Below are 20,317 nucleotides of genomic sequence, written 5' to 3'. Positions count from 1 at the left end.
TTAGGACGCGGGGCAATGACGTGACGCCATATTTACAAGACGTCACTGTTACGAGATGTCATCTTTTAGTGGATGTCTTCACTCCATAAGACTTCCACCACCTCCTGCAACGCTCCTGTCAATATAAGATGATTAAAAAAAATAAGTCCGTACAAGTTATACCACATTTACTTCGGTAAACACTGACACGCGTCGTCGTCAAAAGTGTTTGTCGCTCGACCTTGTGATTTGTGCGCATGCATGTCACATAACATACGTGTTCAATTATCATTAGAAGGCAAATTTGTTTTTGTAATGTGAAAGAGAACATAAAAAGACCGGAATTAACAATACTGTAGCTGCCCGGAATGAAAATGTAAATGTCACATTCTGCACCTCGCCCTTCTTTCTTTCCACGGACTGCTTTCAATTCCACGGAGGCTTATGGTATCTGCGGAAAAAAAGTCCGGCTTTCGCCGGAGTTAGCTGGGATAGGCTCCAGCAACCCCCACCGCCCCCCGCCCCCCCTCGGCTACCACATAATTAGTCTTCAATTAACCTCATGTTTTTGGAGACACTTAAGGCTATTTTAGTCTTGACCGCCTGACAGGCAGAGCACCTTAAACTGAGAATTGAACCTGGGACCTCGACACAAGTTGGGAAGCCAATTCCTATCAGTTCAAATAGGAAGCCCAAAGCAGTTGCTTTTGATCTGTGTCACTGTCTGCTTCTATTTAAAAAAAAAAAGACATAGCATTTTGTTGTTGCTGCTGTTGAAGCCACTTTGACTCCAAAAAGTGGATGCAATAACACAAAACTCTGAGGCTTTAAATTCAGAAGAGCAGAAGTGTTTAATAATTCACCCAAATAGTTTCCTCTCCCTCACCCCTACTCCCTCGCCGTCTCCCTCCCTCGCTCACCCCCCCTCTCTCTCTCTCTCTCTCTCTCTCTCTCTCTCTCTCTCTCTCTCTCTCTCTCTCTCGCTCTCTCTCTCTCTCTCGCTCTCCCCCCACCTTTTGCAAGGTCAGTGCTTGTCTTCTGTCGTCACTTTCCCCACCGAGTCCAGACGTGCGCACGGCTTTCGAAAAAGAGAATGTATTTCTTTTTGAGGAGGTGGTCTGTAAAATCGCGTTCAATAACTTCAGCGTTGACCGTGCGTGGGCTCTGAAGACGCTTCCCGTTTTTCTTCCACTTCACTCTTACGAGGACGCACGGAGCTCGGCGCGCGTGAAAGGAGCGAAACCTTTTTTTGGATTTCAAACCACAACATCCTGATTTATTTCTTCATTCATTTGCGGACACACTAACACGGCGATGCCGGGAGCCAGATGTCCTCCTCTTCGCCTGGCTGTCTGTCATTTCGGTGGCCGAGCCGGCACCGCCAGCAGCCGCCTTTAGGATACACCATCAGCTGCTGCTGCTTGCTGCTTGCTGCTGGGAAGTCGGAAGAGCCTCGGAGCTGTGATTTGAACACTTTGACAATGTCTTGAAACGCGAGGCGGGAGTGAAAGCTTACAAGATGATGACAGTGAGTAGAAACGTCAATTTGCATTGAATTGCAGGCATGCCGCGAAAGGATTACGGAGCTCGTATGGGCGTTTCTGTCACTGCCGGTGTGTACATGTGCGCGTGTGCACGCTGTCTTTGTGCGTGTGTGTGTGTGTGTGGGGGGGGGGGGTATCAGGTTCCTCTTGGGAGTTTTGTGGGAACATTACATCATAACGGTACCGTGAATGACTCTGCAAATGGGGTTAGAATGAGATGCGCCTTTTTCATTCAGAAAAGGTGCAGGAGGTGATGTCACGCGTGCACACATGTCACCAGGGCGGATACCATGGTTACTCCCTCAACCCATCTTGAATTGTGCAAAACACGAAACCAAATGAGTCGCAACGAAGACCCCCCTTCTAATTTGGGAAGGGGTTGGGGGGGGGGGGGAAGACGACGGTGCAGCTGTTAGTGTGCATGCAGCCGGTTTAGGTGGCCAAACGAAATCCAGGGTGTTCGTGTGTGTGTATTGGGGGGTATTTTGTGTTTGTGTGAGTGCGTGTTCGTGTGTGTGTGCGCGCGTGTGTGTGCATGGTGTTAGTTAATCCCACCGCGGATTATTTTTACATGTCCAGAATGCCGTTTTGCAACGCCTTTCCTCCCTTCCATACTTCCACGTCTCATTCTCATTCATAAACAGGCACTTTAACTGATTACAATATTGCATTCGAGTTCATGCGACCAATCGCACGCTGGTATTGGTTCGTACTCTATTTTTTTTTTTTTTTTTTTTTTTGCGAGCCAGACGCTGCTTTGCTCCGAGGCTGCACAAATCGGATTAGGATTTTTTTGTGTGTGTGGAGAGACGGCCATCGCTTTTGAAGCAATGCAAAGCGGTCATCTCACTTTTTGAGAACCTAAAAAGGAGGTTCTGTTTGTAGTTTCTGGAACACGTACGTAAGGTTTGCAACGTCAAAGGGAAAGCGGCATGGACGTCGGGATGGTGATTTGCGTGGTGCGTTGCTGACCACCGCGATCTAAGGTCGATATCCGTATTGCACAGTTGCTAGTTTACGGGTCCAAATAGCCGTTGCTATCAGTGCGGTAACCTTAAAATGTGGCAGCTCCTGGACGTTGGCAACGGAAATGCCAAATGCAGAGGGCAAGACTCCCTTGTCAAGCAGTTACGCACATACATTAGGGACCCACCCTGGTGGTTGTGGGGGGTGGGGTGTTGCGCGTGTGGCGTTTACTGCAAGGTTACTCTGCTTTGATAAAACAGCATTTAGCGCCAACAGTATTTGCCATATTTTCACTTCCAACTTCAATGCACAAGTTTCGCAATTTTTGTAGGGACAGAATTAAGTTTAGAAGGTCCATAGAGTAAAAAAATAAATAAATAAATCTGCCTTTGCAAAGGTTAAGCTTGGTTCTGATTGCCACTTATTTATTCTTTGTAGAAGTATTGGACTGACCTGCATTAAATTGATTTTAGAGGTGTTTCTACTACTGTATGTTTTCTGTTGGTGTTTGTTGAAAAAGTCTTACAACTGAACGACGTCGACTGAGATGTGTTTCTCATATATTGTCCCTTAAATTGATAGTAGAAGTCGTGAAACGACAGTGTTACAGCACCGGTTTTCCCTTTCAGCGTGCTCCAGACAATTGACGGCGTTTGCTTCTTCCAGTGACCGAGATGAGGCAAGACAACTCGAGGTTGCTTCACTATGACAATGAGCTTTGCCACAATTCTCTGAGCATCTGTCAGTTCCTGGCAGAGAAGAACATCAGCGTGCTGGAACAACATTCCTAAATTCGTGGGGTTTTTTTTTCCTTTTTCCCAAGCTCAACATGGTCATCAAACGGGCCCGTTTTGAAGATATAGACAACATCAAACTAAATGTGGCGATCGAGTTGGAAGAATCTTTCCAAGAGAGCATGACTTCCAAAGGGAAAACTTGTAATTTAGACTTGAAATATATCCTTTGTAAGTCCTGGAACTTTTCTGACACATATAAATTATTAACCCTTCGCATTATGATTCAAAGCATGAAATCTACTTGATATGAGAGCTATTTGTAATACAGTACACTGTTTCAATCATGGTGCCAAAAAGGTGGACAAAATATTAGAAACAGCTGTCATGATGATTTAGTGTAGTTCCACAAAACTGAAAAAGACAATAATGACCATTTGGAAAGAATAACTCCAAACCCTGTGGTGGATAATGTTCTATTATTATGAAAGTGTCCCTAATAAAGTGTCTCCTTGCTGTAAATTTCCTCTCCTGCCCAGAAAGTGTGATGTAAACATGCCGGAAATGATGACTAATAATGTTTTTTTATGATGCTTTGCCCCTGCGACAGACAGGAACTCTTACTGGAAGCAGTCATAAGCGAAGCGGTCATAGTCCATCTTCATGCGTCCTTTTGCTTTTTAGGGCAACTCTTAATGTAGCTCTCCGGAAAGGTGTCATAAATTTGTGGCCGCGGCGCACAGAAATTTGGCACCTCCCTGATGGATGCGAAGGGGGCGCTCGGGTCAGGTGGAGATCTGAGAAGGGTTGTAAACAGTGAGGACGTTTTCATTACCTTGTGAACTAATCAGTCAGTTGGTGATTGCAGAAGGAGGGACGGAGGTAGGGCAGAGAGTCAAGGTCACGTTACAGCTCAGCAGCTGCTGGATCATGTCGGGGTTGTTGTGAATATGCGGTGACACGTGCGCGTTACTCATTCAAAGCCGCCGCAACACTCTGCTATGTCCCTGTGGGCTCGTGCTGTTGTAGTGGTTGTGTTTGGGTTACCATGCGCAGGTTATGCAACTGTGTGCGCTTTCTGTTGTGTCTGGGCGCTTTCCGAAGGGAATGTTTTCAAGAATCAGTGGCCCAAAAGAAGCTGGGCTGCAAAATTATGAGCAGACAGGAAGTTCCTGCTGGACAGGAAGTGGGAAATATGAGGCTGCTGGACTGAAGCAGATTTGACGAAGGATAGTCAACATTATTGTACTCTGCTTCTCTTTCTGTCACTGTAACTTGAGGTATAAGGCGCCAAATAACTTTGGTACAGCAATTTAAATGGTTCAGGAACATATCTGCAACCTTTTGGCCGGCCCAAGAATAGAATCAAACCTTGGAGTGCGATAATTAGTTCCAGGAGTTATATTAGTGTCGATCAGGGGTGTCCAAATCGAGTTAGGGTTAGGGTTAGGGTTAGGGTTAGGGTTGCTTGTAACTTAATTAGTGTCGATCAGGGGTGTCCAAATTCAAATCAGGTCTTCGAGGGCCACGGTTCTCCATGTCCTGGATCTTTTCCTTCTCCTCCGACCCACCTGATTCAAATTATCAGCTCATCATTAAGCTCTGCAGACGGCTGATCAGGTTTGGCCACCTCTGATGTTCGTTGTCCTTGGATGTAAATGGACACAGTGCACCATGCTGTCTCCCTATTTCTTATACTTTTCATCTGTAGTGGCACAATGTCTGCCCTGCGATTTGCTAGCAGCCAGTCCAGGGCGTAGCCTAACCCGGCTCGAGCCCAAAGTCACATGGGAAAGGCTCTTGCTCACTTGTGACCCTAATGAGGATTAGACCTTTGGAAAATGAGTGAATTGATGCATAGTTCAACGTACTTAGGTTCAAAATTCTCAAAGGAACCACTTTTTTTTTCCATAATCCCTGACACTTTCCTTCATTCCTTCAACAACCGTAACACCATTGAGATTAATTTGATTGAAATTGGCGTTCATGATAAAACACTCTGACCAAGTGCTCTATTTAGAACATCTTTAAGTCCTTGCATGTTCATACAGTTACACTCGACCGAGCAGAAAAGTACAAAAAGAGGTACAAAGTTCCTGCTTTTAAAGCCATGACACTTGAATTTTAGAATTTGGGCATATATCAGAAGCTTTTTGGTCCTGCAAAAGGTGCAGGCGGTGTCCTCGGAGTGCAATAATTAATCCTGAAAAGGACCCGCTGCACCCCAATTTCAGAGAACCCAATAATTATCTCCACAAGGTGCATTTGCGACCTTTTCTTTCAGGGACGCAAAGAGAATCCGAATGTTTCTCTGTTGCTATACATCCTCTGATGTCTGCTTGATTTATCTTGTTTTGCTGCAGGACTACCGGGAGGATGGCATGGACCTGGGGAGCGACGCGTCCAGTCGCTCCAGCTCAGAGTCCAATTCCAACAAAGTTACTCCTTGCTCCCCTTCTCCTGACCTGCCCACGCTGGATGACTATAAATCCTCCCCTTCTCTGGACCTCGTCACCCTTGAGGACTATGAGGAGGATGAGGACTACCAAGAGTACAAGAAGAAGGTGATGGAGGAGTGGGAGAGCGAGTACGGAGACAACTACGCCTCTCCGCAAGCGCCCGGTCAGGAGGGAGGCAGAAGTGGCATCATGGGGCCCGACGAGGTCAGCGAGGGCGACAGGAAGAGCAGCCGCAGCCTTGGAAAAGAATTACAGGATGTGAAGTCTGTTCCGCCCCTCTCGGCCCCGAGCGGGCACACCACCGCCGCCGCCACCATCGCCGCCATCCCTGAGGAACTCAAACAAAACGGGAATGTGATTTCGCCTCGTAGCAACCTGCTCCACTCCCCTGGCACACCACAGGGGGGACTCACGGGGACTCCCAAGCCCAGGCACCAAAGCTTCAGTCAAAGCAGGGGCAGCCGCAGCACAGGCGGGGGTGGCGGAGGAGGAGGCGGTGTTGGGACTGTGGGACGTATGGGGGGTTACAGAGAAGAGGAGGCTGTAGAAGAAGAGACTCTGCCCACCATGGACTGGGCAGCCCTGGAGAGGCACCTGGCGGGGCTGCAGTGCCGAGAGCAGGAGAACCAGAACCTCAATTACAACCAGAACCACAACATAGGCAAGACCAGCTACACCTCAGTGAGTGTGCATTTCTCTTCCTCTATGTTTTCGTGCTTCTCCAGTGTGCATCACAGGCTTTTTCCACACTCACTTTTCCTCAGTGTTTCCAAGCTCCGGTGGGCTGCTCTAATCCAGCATTTATCCGTGTCAGATGAACTCAAGTTACACAAGGTTAGGGTAGCTGGAGTGAAGAACAGGGATTAGTGAGCTATTGTAGCGCTAAGCTATGTTGACCCGGCTATTAACCTGGCCGTCATGGAAGTCGGGGCTGCACAGCTGGAGGGAAATGAAGGCTGCTAGAGGCAGCGGGAAGGATGTGACTCAATGTGTCCGTAACAGGAAATACACACGGCCGGACAGGGTGCAGCCAAGCTGAACGCTGATGGATTTTGCCTTGCATGACGGAGCTTGTGTAGGAGTGTATGCACAAAACTATCGGGACACCTGGTCATTTCACCGACAGGAAGTCAAAATAGAGCGTTGCCTTGAAATTCAAGTTTCATTTGATCCCGGATCATGCTTGTAACTTAAAACTTTACGAACACAAATCATATTTCTCCATCAAAATGGCGTTAATCCTAAACCTCTTTTTTAATGAGGAAAATAATTGTCCAGCGTCCGGAAGGTTCCAAACAGAACAGGATCCTACAAACGGAGACCCAGGAAAGTTTATCGAACTAAAATATTTATTTACAAAACGTAGGCACAAGACTGACAAAGCACAAATAATTATGCTAAAAAAACGGGGAAAACATAAATCCCGGCAAGAGCTAAAAACAGAACCAGAGTAATGGGAGAGCATCGAGCAAGGCGAAATTATCCGACAGCTTGACGTAGGTCCATGAGGTCCTTAAATAGTCCCAATAATTGTGATGCCAGACCGGTGCGCAGCAGGAAAACCGGGAACGCCTCTGCCACCTGCTGGACACTAACAGAAGGTGATCATGAAATTATATTGTACGAAAAAAAACATGTCATAATACCATCATTAAGTAGAATGTAAAGAATTAAACACTTAGTGTCTCATAATTAATACTTTGTGACCCCTTCTGGATTGCAGTTTGATAATGTCATGCAGACAAAAACGAAGAAGACTACTGCAAGTAATTCAGTCACTGCAATAATATTTATTTTTTTGCAGAGGATAGAGAATATATGTGAATATTGTTATACTTTCTGTCTACATATGTTGCTGCACCATTTGTGTTCAACTATGCATCACTGAAAGTGTAATAACACAGATGATATTTGTTAGCCTGTCTATGGCAATTCCCATTATGTGTTCTCATTAAACATTAAAAGCAACGTCAAATGGTTGCTTAACGTTCTAATTTTCAGGCGGGTGCGTCTGTAGATTTTGCCAGTCCGCCATTCGCCAGCATCCGGGCCACCCGTCCATCATCGTCAGTCCATCTTTATTTCAAGTCGCCCAAAACTGTCATCGCCAGTCTGTCACTTCAACATTATTTTAACTGCGCTTCCACCATTACAAAATGACAATTCATCACCATTATTTTAGAACGGACAGACCTCCTCCTGCTGCTTCTTCTTTGTCTTCTTCTGGCGTGGCGTTTGTTTAGGCAGTGTGTATTCGATTTCCCCCTCAGTGACATGATGATGAGTGTTAATGGTTGACTCTTTATCCCAGTCCAGGGTTTAGTCTGCATTTCCCCCAAAGTCAATTTGGATAGGCTCACATGACCCTGAACAGGATGAGCCCGAAAGAAAACTTTTGGATGAATAGAACGATTCAAAGTTTCACTGTCTAGTACTTTTGGGGGGTTTATGAGGCTTCTACCAGCAGATGGTAGTGTTGCGTTGGCAGATTGACTCGGAGGCGTCAGACCTGGCGTGCCTGCCACAAGGTTTTGAGGATTTACTTGTCTTCTCATGAGATCAGTTAGTTGAAATCCCAAGCCTGAATAGATTTGCTTTCTGTGGGGCTCCAAAAGGACATCACTTTTAAAAAAGAAGCAAGAGAAATTGGATACAGAGATCTCGTATGCGGCCCGGGGAGAATCACTAAGTGCCGTTGAATTGTTTGAATGCTGTTACAGCAGATCTGGGCTTCTTTTGCTATGCAAGCACCAAGTCCTTTCTCTCAGTTCACACGGACAATGGCTGCAGCCAGTGCCATTGTGAGCATGTTGTGATCCCGAAGACCTCCCTCTGCCCCTCCCCCCTGCCCGCACCGGACCACCACCCCAACCCCTTGTCTCCGTGAGGCATGTCAGGAATGCAGTGGGAGATGTGAGGAGAGATGATAAGAGAGCGGAAAGGAAAAAAATATCTTAAGGTTGAAGCAAATTGCAGGCCGTGGGGTACGTGTGTACCTGCTATACTGTATGCGCTTATATGTTTTATTATGAGTGCTGTTGATGATTAACTGTAGACCAGGGGTCTGCAGAATTGCTGTTACATGATATTGTGTTATTTTTTTTTCAAAAGTAGACCTATCTAATCCACAAATATTTTGTAATAAACCAATTATTTCTCCCCAAATTATCTGTCGGTTTAGGGGTTCAAATATAGGTAGGACTGTCCCCTGAAAGGGGTCCCCCAGGTCCACACATTTCAATCTTCCAACAAACACATTCTAGATGGAGATAGTTTGTCCTGCCGGTGCACTCATGCTAATAAATTGATCGAACCAAACTTTGAAGTGGGGGGAAAAAAAGCTTCCATTGATTCTGCCGGGCCGATAAGAAACTACTGGAGTTTCAGCCGCCTGAGCAAGGAGATGAGGCGATACTGTGCACTCCACCAGAGATCGAATGCACAAAAACACGATCATAAACGCCAGTGTTTAGTTAAAGATTCTTTTGTTATCTGTTCAATCGTCCCATCTCTGAACTTCCCCTTGAGGAGGAACCTCGTGTTGACCCTCTGTGAACCGGATGGATGATACAAGAAAAACAGTCTGGTGTGTAAAAACTAGAAACTGTAAAGGCAAACGGCATCCTAAGTTGGTGCAATTTGATGCCAAATTTCTGGAAACTTACATAAGAGGTTGCCACAAAAATTAAACCGCCGGAGTTGTTAGCATATCATCATAGGATTAACTCGATGCTGCAGTTTTGATTTTTCTTTCGCTTGTGCGGCACTTGTTCTAAAAGAAGGAATGAGAAGACATTTGTGCAAAATGTATCTGACATTTCCCCATCAAAATTCACAATTAAAAATGACACAACACCTGACAACCACTTGTCTCGCTCAGGTTCACGTTACGCTGTTTCCAGGTGTGATTCAAATACATATTACCCTGACAAACATTCCTGAAGTTAGGGCATGTGACGACACGAACGGCTACTCAGGGTTGCCAATTTAGCTACTTTTCCGACCCCTTAAGTGACTGTTTTTCCAACAAATCCTTCTTGTGGTGGTCTTGGTACCTTCTAGAAATTCTTATACTCCCTCTAGAAAAAGAGGCATGTGCCCGGACTGCAAATGTGTCACTTTCCGCTCGGTTATCCATATACACATTTGTCCTCAAGGGCTCCTAGTTAAGTTTGCTGTCAAACTAAACATGAAACAAAGAGAATAAACAAATATCATAGACTTTGCAGACTTTTAACAACAAATGGTGTAGCAACACGTCTAGCCAGACAATATAAAAATACTCACAGGCATATGTTGTTTTTCCTCTGCGAACAGTGACCATGTTACTGTGTTCTTCATGTATTTAAATGTAGAACATTGGTATGGCAGTAGTATTCTGCCCCCTGGTGGCCAAGGCCCACACACCAGAAGGAACTGCACAAACTGTGTATTCTTTATATTCGATTTAATTATTTTACTGATTGAAAAGCACATTTTGGTTGTTGTAATTGACTTGAAAAAAAACATTATTATTATTATTATTATTATCATTATTTTAACCCCCAAAAATCATATGAAATATGGGCAACAAGCGTTTTCCATGTTTGGCTATTGAAAAAAACAGGTGAACCGTGAGTATGCGGGGCTCCATTCCGTACAAAATAATGTAAATATTTTTGATATGTGTACCCGTAAAGGAACAGCTGAGATGGACACAGTAATGCGATGGACTTTATTTTCTTTTTTTATACCAGGGGACTTCTGAATGTCTTAATCCTTAAATTGGCAGGATTTACCAGTGACCCAAAAGGGAAGAGAAGAGAGTACGTAAGGGATGGGAGGTGGGGTGCTTTTAAAACGTTATTAAATATTTAGACACCTGGCCTGGTGGGACCCCGTGGCTTGATAATGTGTGTCTTCCCGTATGGGTTCCAAAATGTGTGTGTGTGTGTGTGTGTAAGATGTTGCTGGGGTGTCTGGCAGGACCTTGGCATGCCTCAGTAAAGCTTCAAAAACATCACTGCAGAACAAACAACGCAAAATTTGTAGCGGTCCTTTTGGTCTTTGATGCCACCTTGGCAAGCCTGCGGACACATGCACGGTGCGTCTGACAAGAAATATGGGCGCCGGTTTCAAAATCCTTCTTTGTGTACACATCTCCATGGCAACAAGGATAAGCGATAAATGGCAGTATTGGACGTAGTATCACTGTATGAATCGATGTAGAGTATTTCCTTCTTTCTAGTTAGCGGGAATAAAGTAAAGCAGTCTTATTGCTGCAGGTGTGTGTGGGTGGGGTTTTAAATGCTCTAATCTCAGCGACTGCCTCCAGGCTGTGGGAGCAGGGTCAGGAGGGGGATCGGGCTGACCTCTTTTTGTCATTTGTTTCTAATGAACTCCGGAGGCACGTGGCAGAGAGCAGCCTGTTGGGACCTTAACCCCTAACCCACCATTAAGCCCTGCACTGTGGAAAAATAAACAAAAATATTATTTTTCCGAGGCTGCTCATGTTCTTCAGCTCTTTTATTTACCTGCTTCTCTCCCGCGGCGATTCAAGACTGACTGACATCTTCGTGCCCGGAAGGTTACTTTTTCCTGTATAATTTTAAAACGGAGAACTGCAGTGCAAAATAAGGCCTCTGCTGAGACTCGGAACACTATTTCAACGTTTATACACACAACAAAACCTAAATGTTCTCTTTGTAAAAATGGGATCCCATTGGAATATATTGGATTTGAAGTTTTGAGGGAGGGTTTTTGGCATTCATCCAGCTGACCATTTAACATAATGGGCCCTATTTTCATTTCCAGTGCCAGGCTAGTGTATACATGGAAGGAGTTTTCTATTCTTCAAGACTCATCAGTAGAAATGGGCATAAGGAAGCGTTTGTGGCATTGTGCGCCATTGTGGGATGGGAAGTTGCCGAGTCCCGCCATACCTCATGTACATTAAAATCAGGTCAGTCGGAAGCATGCCGAGTGTTACGTCGACTACAAAGCGTAGTCTAGCGGTGAAATTTTCTTTCTTTTGGTGTAACGAGACATTTGTGCCTCTGTGCGCTGTTGTGGGAAGTAGCGTGTTTTCCAAATTCACAAAAACGCTGAATCAGTCCATTACCCTGGCACGAAAAATGACAAAGCGCCCATTTTTACGCTGAGCGCAGACTACGTTCTGTGACCAAATTGTCAGATGACTCAGGAGCGAGGCAACTCCATGCACCGAAACGCCCAAATGGGCCCAACACGGCCCCTAAAACACTAGACTCGACTTGCACGGACACAAAAATGAAGTTACTTACCAGTTTTTACATCGCATCAAAAGCTCTGTTGTACCATTAGCTGCCGGTACGAATCCGTGTTCTCAACACCACACTGCTTCCGCACGTCACATCGCAACGTAGGATGGCCGTACCACACCCCACACCCACTCACTCTGTGTGGACTAAGAGCTGATCAAAGACACTCCTGCCATCTCGTGCTTATTTATCATACTGAAATCATTTCCACAGCCTCAATACTGACTAAGGAGGTGTGTGAAGCCCTTAGTAATATTTTTTTAAATTAAAAAAAAAAATCGTATTTATTCATTTCGGCACAAAATAAGTTAAGCATTTTAGACTGTCCCATAAACAACAAGGCTTTCTCAACTCCAGACTCTAATTGAACTGGCAGACTTGAATGAGATCTTCTGATCATTTTACTGCCCATGGAGTTGTCAGCTACCTGTTGAAAGGGTCTTCTCATCTCTGCTGTCAGAGCAGCTGTGAAGATTTCAAACAACTGAGCAAGTCGTTTTTTTGAGAAAAGTGATTCACAAGCATAAAAAAAAAGATAAGAGGCAAAGAAAGTTGAGGTTCCATGCGTACTGTGGTCTGGAAAAGCAGGAAGAGAGCCGAGAGACAAAAGGCAGCAGAGTGAGGCTGTCGTTTGAGAAACCCTGTGATTATGTTGCAGATCAGCAAAAGGACTGAGCTGGCCTCTTTACGATAACACCATAACAACTACTCCCAGTTTTCAAGGCGACGCCACGTCAAGGGTGAAAGGTCCTCGAAGTAGAATGAATCGCCAGACAGGGGATGTATGAGAAGGAAAGCACAACTTGGAGTTCGGTTTTAACCTGCAGTTTGTTTCAGAACGGCAAGGTAGTGGGAGATGAGGGTGGAGTGCTTCAGCCAGGTGTACATAGTGACCCCTCTCAGGTTCTGGTGTCTGGTTCAAGCCTTTCGGCCATACATTGTTCTACGTGTGTGTGTGGGAGTGTTCGTATGTGTGTGCGTGTGTGTATGCCACCGGCTGAAACACACCCGGCCCTCCGGCTTGCACACATTTGCGCCGCCTCTGCCTCAGAGTTAAGCTGTCTCTAAACACACACTCTCATACACACACACACACACAGACACACATCTTATCATATCAAAGGATATATTTTTCCTCTCATCGTAGTCTGACAGTCTGCCGACGTTTGTGCAGGGTATCCCCCCCACCCCCATTTTCTTTTTGGAGGTTTTTGTTTGTTTTTTTTTCTTGTCAGCGGAGTATTTTTCATCTAACTTTAACCTTGGATTCCTCACAGCCAGCCGGGCACATAACTCAGGTAAAGCCCACGATGACTTTTTGCATTATTGAACCAAAAGAAAAAAAACGATTGAAAGGCATTTTTGTTGCAAAACTTCGGGACGTTCAGACGATTTAAGAACACGTCGTTGAGCAAAAAGTCTCCAGCAGATTATTTTAGCTTCAGGCTATGCATTCTTCTCTTATGACATGTTGTCTGTTCAGGTTGTGTGTACAAAGGTATCCATGTGTGCGGACTTGTGGACGTAAAGAGGAGCCCGGCTTAGTCATCAAACATGCTACATGCGTGTATTTGAATGCTGCTTCAAATAAGCAGCAAGTGAGGCACCTCTTTTGAATGTCTCTTCATCCAGTGCATCACTGCTCAGTTCTGACATGCAAAGTGAAATTGTAGCTATGAAAATTAAGAGTGTATGTTCATGATGCTTAAAGAGCATATATGGGAATGGTATATGGTTTATGTCGATTCGAGTGTCTCATAGGTGGTTGAGATTGGTGATGTTTTCAAGCAACAGAACATGTTTTTGGTCATTGCGTCATTATATGAGTTGTTAAATGATTGCAGAGCAGCTTCAAAGTCCTCATCAGGGCTTTCAATATGATGCATGACAAAGTGTAGCGTGTTGAACATTGATTTTGGACTTCAAAATGGGTGCACTTTAACCTGCCGTACATTCCTTAAAGTCAAACTCAGTCTCCCCCAAGACAGCAGGCCTGCCGTGGGTAATCTGAGCAGCTGGGCAATTTCCCGGTGGGCTGGCCTTGCACCTGAATATGCGTTGCCCGGGGCCACTATACCGGCCCGTGCATTAGTTTCCTCCACCCCGAGGATCAGTTTTGAAATCAGCAAATGAAGTGCTTTCATGACATTTCTTTTTATTTTCTCTTTCTCATACAAATGTCCAACGAACAAACAATTGTCAATCACAGGCTATTGTATTCTCCACAGGACTGACTGCACGACCTCTGTTACTAAGGGTGTCACCAAGTCGCAATAATGTAATACACGCCGAGCAACAACACTACTGTAATTATATTACATAGTGTCTTACCCGCCCCCCCCAAAAAAAAAAATCACATTAAAGGGGAAGTCAAGTCAAAAAAAATTCTTTACAATATGTAATGTGGTCTATGTGGCCCCACTAGAACATAATTACAAAGGACATTTTTGACCTGACTTCCCCGATAAAGAGATGCAACACAACCTCAAGTGTTACTTTTAATGGCAACAAAGCATGCTGGGAAAGCCTGTTGCAGCGTGGCGATCGTAAAGTTAGCGTCAGTCTGTTAAGTAATGCACTGGAAAGTGGTATGAATTGGTTCCAAACAAAAAAAACGCTAACAGGATGTACCTTGTTAACTGCCTTAATGTTGCTGGCTTAACGGCGTTGCATAAATCTGCCTTGTTGAGTGTGAAGTATTCTTATGTGCGCTTGCCTATTGGTCCCTTTTTTGTATTTTTGTCCATTTTTAAAAAATGTTTTATATTCTATAAACACAGATCCTAGTCTGAGCGCATTCAGTTGTGATTTAGATTTTGGATCAAATGCAACATGAATATTGCTGTAGACAATTGTATGTCTTCATTTAAACGTTGTGAACTGCACTGGGCCAGTCTGAACCATGAAACTCCAGGACTGAAAAAGGACTCCCACTTTGGGCCTGACAGTGAATATCACAGGATTTTGTGAGGCTTTGTGAGTATAAGAGTGCAAAATCCAAGTGACACAAACTACCTTAAATGGGTAAAATCAGTCAACTGTGGTCAATGCGGTCCGCTTCATAGTCTGCTGTGTGTTTTGATGGCTGCTGATTTTGTGGGCTAAAACACGGTGCTTTGCGGTACACCGTCACATTTGGGCAGATGACAAAAAAAAAAATATATATGACCTAAAAAGCTGACAGGGTTGTGAAGTTCACCTTTTAATGATCATGTTATCTCCCGTCCTATAGTCAACCTGATAATCACTCTGCTGCGTAACAGGTAAACAAACTGAAAACATTGTTGCACCGATGAGTAATTTGAGGTGTGGGGGGGAGCTGGCAATCCTTTGTTCGCACTTCACCTGAGTGATCCTCCTGATAGTCCTCAAAAGCTGCTCTTAACACGCCCGCTGATTCATACAGCCGCGATTCACCTGCTCATAACAAAGAAAGGTGCTCACTATGAAGAGTTTGATTTGCCCATAAAGGGTTACAAAAAGAACTCATTCACACTGAAAGTAGAATATGAAAGTGAATGGAAATGAATTATATAGGAGAGAGGAATTTTGTGGTTGTTGTTTTTTAACAATGAAAACATCTTAATTAACTAATTTTGGGAGGGGAACAACAAAATAAGTGTAAAGATGGTAATCCACTCTTGGTGGGGTGGCCAACCTTTGACCTCCGCCCCCTGGAGGACGTAAAAGCAGCCTTTGTTGACCTCATTTGTGGGTGAAAATGTCACGCTGACACGAAGTATAGTAATCCCTCATTTATCGCGGTTAATGGGGACCAAAACCACCGGCTCGCGGTTAAAATCTGCGAAGTAGCGACCAATTAACATATACAGGTATTTTTTTTAAGTCCGCAAAAAGTCCGCAAACGGTCCGCGAGAAGCTGCAAAACAACAGCGAGTCACATAGAGCAACATATACAGTATTGTACTCCATGTATATGGAAAAAAAAAAATCTTAAAGACACAAAGCAGGAATCCATTGTGAAGCATCTGCTATTTTTGGCCTCTCGCTCTCTCTTCCAAACACGTATCACCTTTGCAAATTTCCCGCCTGTGAACTTTGCTAATGGTTCTTTTCTTTCCGTCAGAACCATGAAAGCCGAATGTTTTCACTCAGCCAAAGTACAGTGGGAGGGCAGTGGCTGCCCTCTGCCTAGACCCCCACGACCGCCCCCATTCAAAAACTATCAAAAAGGGACGCCGGCTGTGAGTGTCAGGGTGAACTGTGGAGGAAATGGGGATTTATTTGCAGCAGCGAGGAGGGAGGTGGCCTCTCGTGTCGTTGCTTCGACGCAAGTCTATACATGCTGTGCGGTCCCCAAAGAGTTCAGACGAATACCCGGAACACAAAGGCTAGCTTGGTCAGTGGCCAAATTGAGTTTAATGCATAAAAAGAGAACTGCGAATTGAAAATAAGGAGGTGGTAATCGCAACTCAAGCCTAAGAAATGGTGCTTGCAGTGGACCAGTGTTCAAACCGTGTGTGCACAAATGCTAATTTGGGTGGAGCTGCAATTTGAAACTGTTCTTCTCTGTGCCTAATTATAGAGTTTTAGTCCGCGAGGCAGAGAAGCGGGCTGTAAACTTACCGTGTTTAGACGAGGCTAAGAATATAACGAAAGTCATGGTTCAAAACACGGACATACGCACAGGGTTGTTGACGTGCAAAGGCTGTGATCAAAAGGCAGATATTTTGGTCTCAATGTTGGTCTCTGTATGTGTGTTTGTTTGTACGGAGTGCAGTGTGCATGCTGCGCGCTTCATCTGTTGCCGTCGAGAGGGACGCTTTTATCTCATTGCATGCCCACAGCAATGTCCACCTCGAAATACACAAACGTGTGTTCATCTATTTGCTGGTATGAATTCATGCACAATGGCTTTCTTTAGTCGTTTCAGGATGGAGGGAGGGATTAAGGGGGATGGACACAGATGGAGGGATGGATGGAGGATGGGATGGCGAGATGGAAGGATGGAGGGATGGATGGATAGAAATGCACTTCAGAAGTTGGCAACTTGGCAAACAAGGGATGAAAAGCAAGAACGTCCTCGCTTTATGTCAAGGTCGAGTGTGAAGTAAACTTGGCCAACCCTCTTATGAGAAATATTTTGGGCTCAAACTATTTCAAGCATATTTTGGTTATTCATTAATTCATTCACTTTCCGATCCGCTTATCCTTACAAGGGTCGCGGGGGATGCTGGAGCCTATCCCAGCCGTCTTCGGCCAGGAGGCGGGGGACACCCTGAACCGGTTGCCAGCCAATCGCAGGGTACACAGAGACGAACAACCAGCCGCGCTCACACTCACACCTTGGGACAATTTGGAGTGTTCAATCAGCCTGCCATGCATGTTTTTGGAATGTGGGAGGAAACCAGAGTACCCGGAGAAAACCCACATAGGCCCGAGGAGAACACACGCAAACTTCACTCAGGGAGGCCGGAGCGGGGATTGAACCCAAGACCTCTGCACTGTGAGGTCAAGGTGCTAACCACTGGCCCACCGGCCCGCCTACTTTGGTTATTTTTATTTGCATTTTTTATTTATTTTTATTTTTTTTTTACAGAACCCACCCAGGTTAATAGTTATATCCATAGCGACAATGAAGAAGTTTTTTTCGGCAATCTCCGGCCCGTGACGTCATTTACAGAATGCCGAGTCGCCAATCAGCCATTGTCATGCATTGTTGTTTGTCCCGTTAGCTGCCCTTCGCCATTGTTATCAAGCTATTCGCCAAAATGCCTCGGCGCTGTGTGGCGATACACCGTCCATGTTCAGGCAAACGGTTGTTTGAAAAGAATAGGGCACAGTAAATTAACCAGAAAAATGGAACGATACAGTTTGGTTCTCGCAAAGCGAATGAATTTCACGCCGGCGTCGAGGAACATTTTTTATTACAAGCACATTGAAGCCCTTGTTTTCTCAACTGGATTTGCAAAAAAAGTTCGGTGTGATAATCAGTGAATAACTCGAGCTGCTGTTTATGAAAACATTCGGTTCAAAGTATGATACGTGGAACATGGATGGAATCCTGTACGAAAACATTCAAACTATAGGAGTGCATGGATGGAATCCTCTGTAATGGTTTACAACTAGCAATGCTGCTGAAGTACTGGTGACATAAAAATATGAGATTTTCAAAATTTACTTCACACTTGAACTTTAAGAAGCACTGCACTTATTGTACTTCTTTAACCTCTTCTTCTTCTTTGTACTTATTTATTGTACTTAGACTTGCAGACTAGAATTAGACAAAACTAAGACTTAAAGTAATAAAAAATAAACTAAAATGCATTGAGGAACAAATAAGCTAACAAACCCACTCTGACAACAAATTAAAACAAACTCCGTTTTGAAAAAAACAAAACACAAATTGAAATAAAAAAAAAAAAAAATAAAATGAAAATTCTCGAACGGTTATAAAATTGCCAGTTCACACTCCCTGATTCACTTTTTATATTTTGTGCCACCTATCCTCCGTGACACTCCAAGCTGCCGTTTTGACTCATAGCCCTTCCTTCGTGAGGGATGGTGTCGACTGGCAAGTGTAAGTGTCGGCCTGTCGGTCTTTAACCCAGTTGGTAATCACATGGTGGGACACATTTCAAAATGTGAAGCATTACTCCAGCCTGGTGGTCACAGCTGGCTCAGTATTTTCACGACCAACCACAGGCCTCATTAGAGCAACTCTGGTGAATGAACACATACACACACACACACACACACACACACACACACACACGCACACGCACACATAGACGCTCCCTTCCTCTCCCTGTCAGAGCGAGCTCATTATCGCCAGGCTCCCGCGCTCACACTGAGCCAACCTGCTTCGCTATGCAGTGTTTTTGCACTGGCGCAAAATGTCAACGCGCTAAAAGCATCTGGGCTGCCATCTCCTCCCGCTGTGAGGGTTGGCGAGGCCTCCAGCGCGCAGGGGGGGGAAGGACGGGAACGATGGAGAGGAGTAATGAAAAGGAAGCAAGTGTAGTTACGGGCAATTACCAGCCGGAGGAGGGAAGGGAATGATTGGCAAAAGGAGCAAACAAGCTGGTGTTCATAGACACGCCCATATGATTTGCACATATTTAAAAATTGATTTTTAAAAATTATTATTTATAAAGAATTCATTCAGAAGCCAAGAACAAAACTATATTCATCACAATTCTATTTGATTTTTATTTTATTATTCCAATAAAAATTCTATCCCAATAATACTCTTTCGACATTTAAACATTTATGGTTGTTTTTTTTTTTTCACAATGCGTTGCAAAAGAAAGGACGCCAAAGACTGTGACAGAAAGCCAACTCGGGGCTCAGAGGTCTAGCAATTCAAATGTAACGGCCAACTTAAAACACAATCAGAAGCAGAAGAATGGCACTCGGTCGAACACAGCCCTCCTGCAAGTTTTGGCTCCGCCCTTGGTGTTAGTCACAACTTCACTGTTCATTTTGTCATTTCTAATCGCCTTGTATGAGAAACACACACAAATTACCATCACAAACTAGTTGGGCCTGAATGAATTACAAACTGTACAGTTTCCGGGTGCTTCAGGGCTACAATTTATGTGCCAGTCAAGTGCAGGGCACAACCGCTCACACTTAGATTCATGACTTTGCGCACTTTTGCTTTTAATTTCACGCTCCGCTTAGCCATCATTGGCTGCATCTGATCATCCCACATGCTGGAGTGAATTTGGCGCATTCGGGGTTTGGTTCGTGAGCAGGCTCGGGTAATCTGGACAACCGGGCGATTTCCTGGTGGCCCGGACTGCTATACGCGATGCTCAAACAGATATTCTGGCCTGCATATTAATCCCCTTTGTCACATAGGGCGTCCCCAATATACAATAATTTAATACCAAAAGTAGCATATTTGAACACACGTATGGAAACAACACCAGTGCAACTAGATTACACACTGTCTGTGCAAAGTAACACATTAAAGAGACATAACACAGTCACAAGTGTTCGTTGAAACTGCAAAAAAGCTTGCTGGGAAAGCCTCCTCCTATTCCCTAATCAGTGGCGGGCCGTGCATTTCAACCTTAGGCCTTCAGTGACGTCACATACATACACAATATAGGCTCGTCAAGCAGCACTTAATTTCAGGAGCATTTAAAACCATCAAGTATGCATTCACAATTAAGAGCAGGAAACTAAATTTACAGATAGTCAAAAATAAAAAGATGATTTAAAAATACGAAATAAAATGCCACCCAAATTACGTTGTGTGATCTTCAACAAGTCTGTCCAATAAATTGCGCAGTGTCGCAGTTCCATATAAGACACCAACCAAAAAATAACAAAACAAACTATTCTTTGAAAATAAACAGATCATTCGCATTTTGAAAATCGGCGAT

At 44.5% G+C, this 20,317-nt stretch overlaps 1 protein-coding gene across 2 annotated transcripts in view; it reads left to right on the top strand.

The window, feature by feature from the left end:
* The window catches only part of schip1 (schwannomin interacting protein 1), a 234,990-nt gene that overhangs the window by 183,324 nt on the left and 31,349 nt on the right, over positions 1-20,317 (top strand). Inside the window, exons 1-2 of one of the 2 annotated variants that reach the window (XM_019874278.1) lie at positions 1,010-1,507; positions 5,587-6,363. In XM_019874278.1, coding sequence (XP_019729837.1) covers positions 1,499-1,507; positions 5,587-6,363 — 786 coding nt within the window. In that variant the 5' untranslated portion in view covers positions 1,010-1,498. Of the gene's footprint in view, positions 1-1,009; positions 1,508-5,586; positions 6,364-20,317 lie in introns of those variants that run through there. The other variant, XM_019874276.1, reaches the window with a different exon arrangement.

This window comes from Hippocampus comes, unplaced genomic scaffold, assembly GCF_001891065.2.
Source record: "Hippocampus comes isolate QL1 unplaced genomic scaffold, H_comes_QL1_v1.1 scaffold125, whole genome shotgun sequence".
NCBI classification, from domain to species: Eukaryota; Metazoa; Chordata; class Actinopteri; order Syngnathiformes; family Syngnathidae; genus Hippocampus; species Hippocampus comes.
Note: the sequence above shows the minus strand (reverse complement) of the source record. Positions and strands in the feature narration are given on the sequence as shown.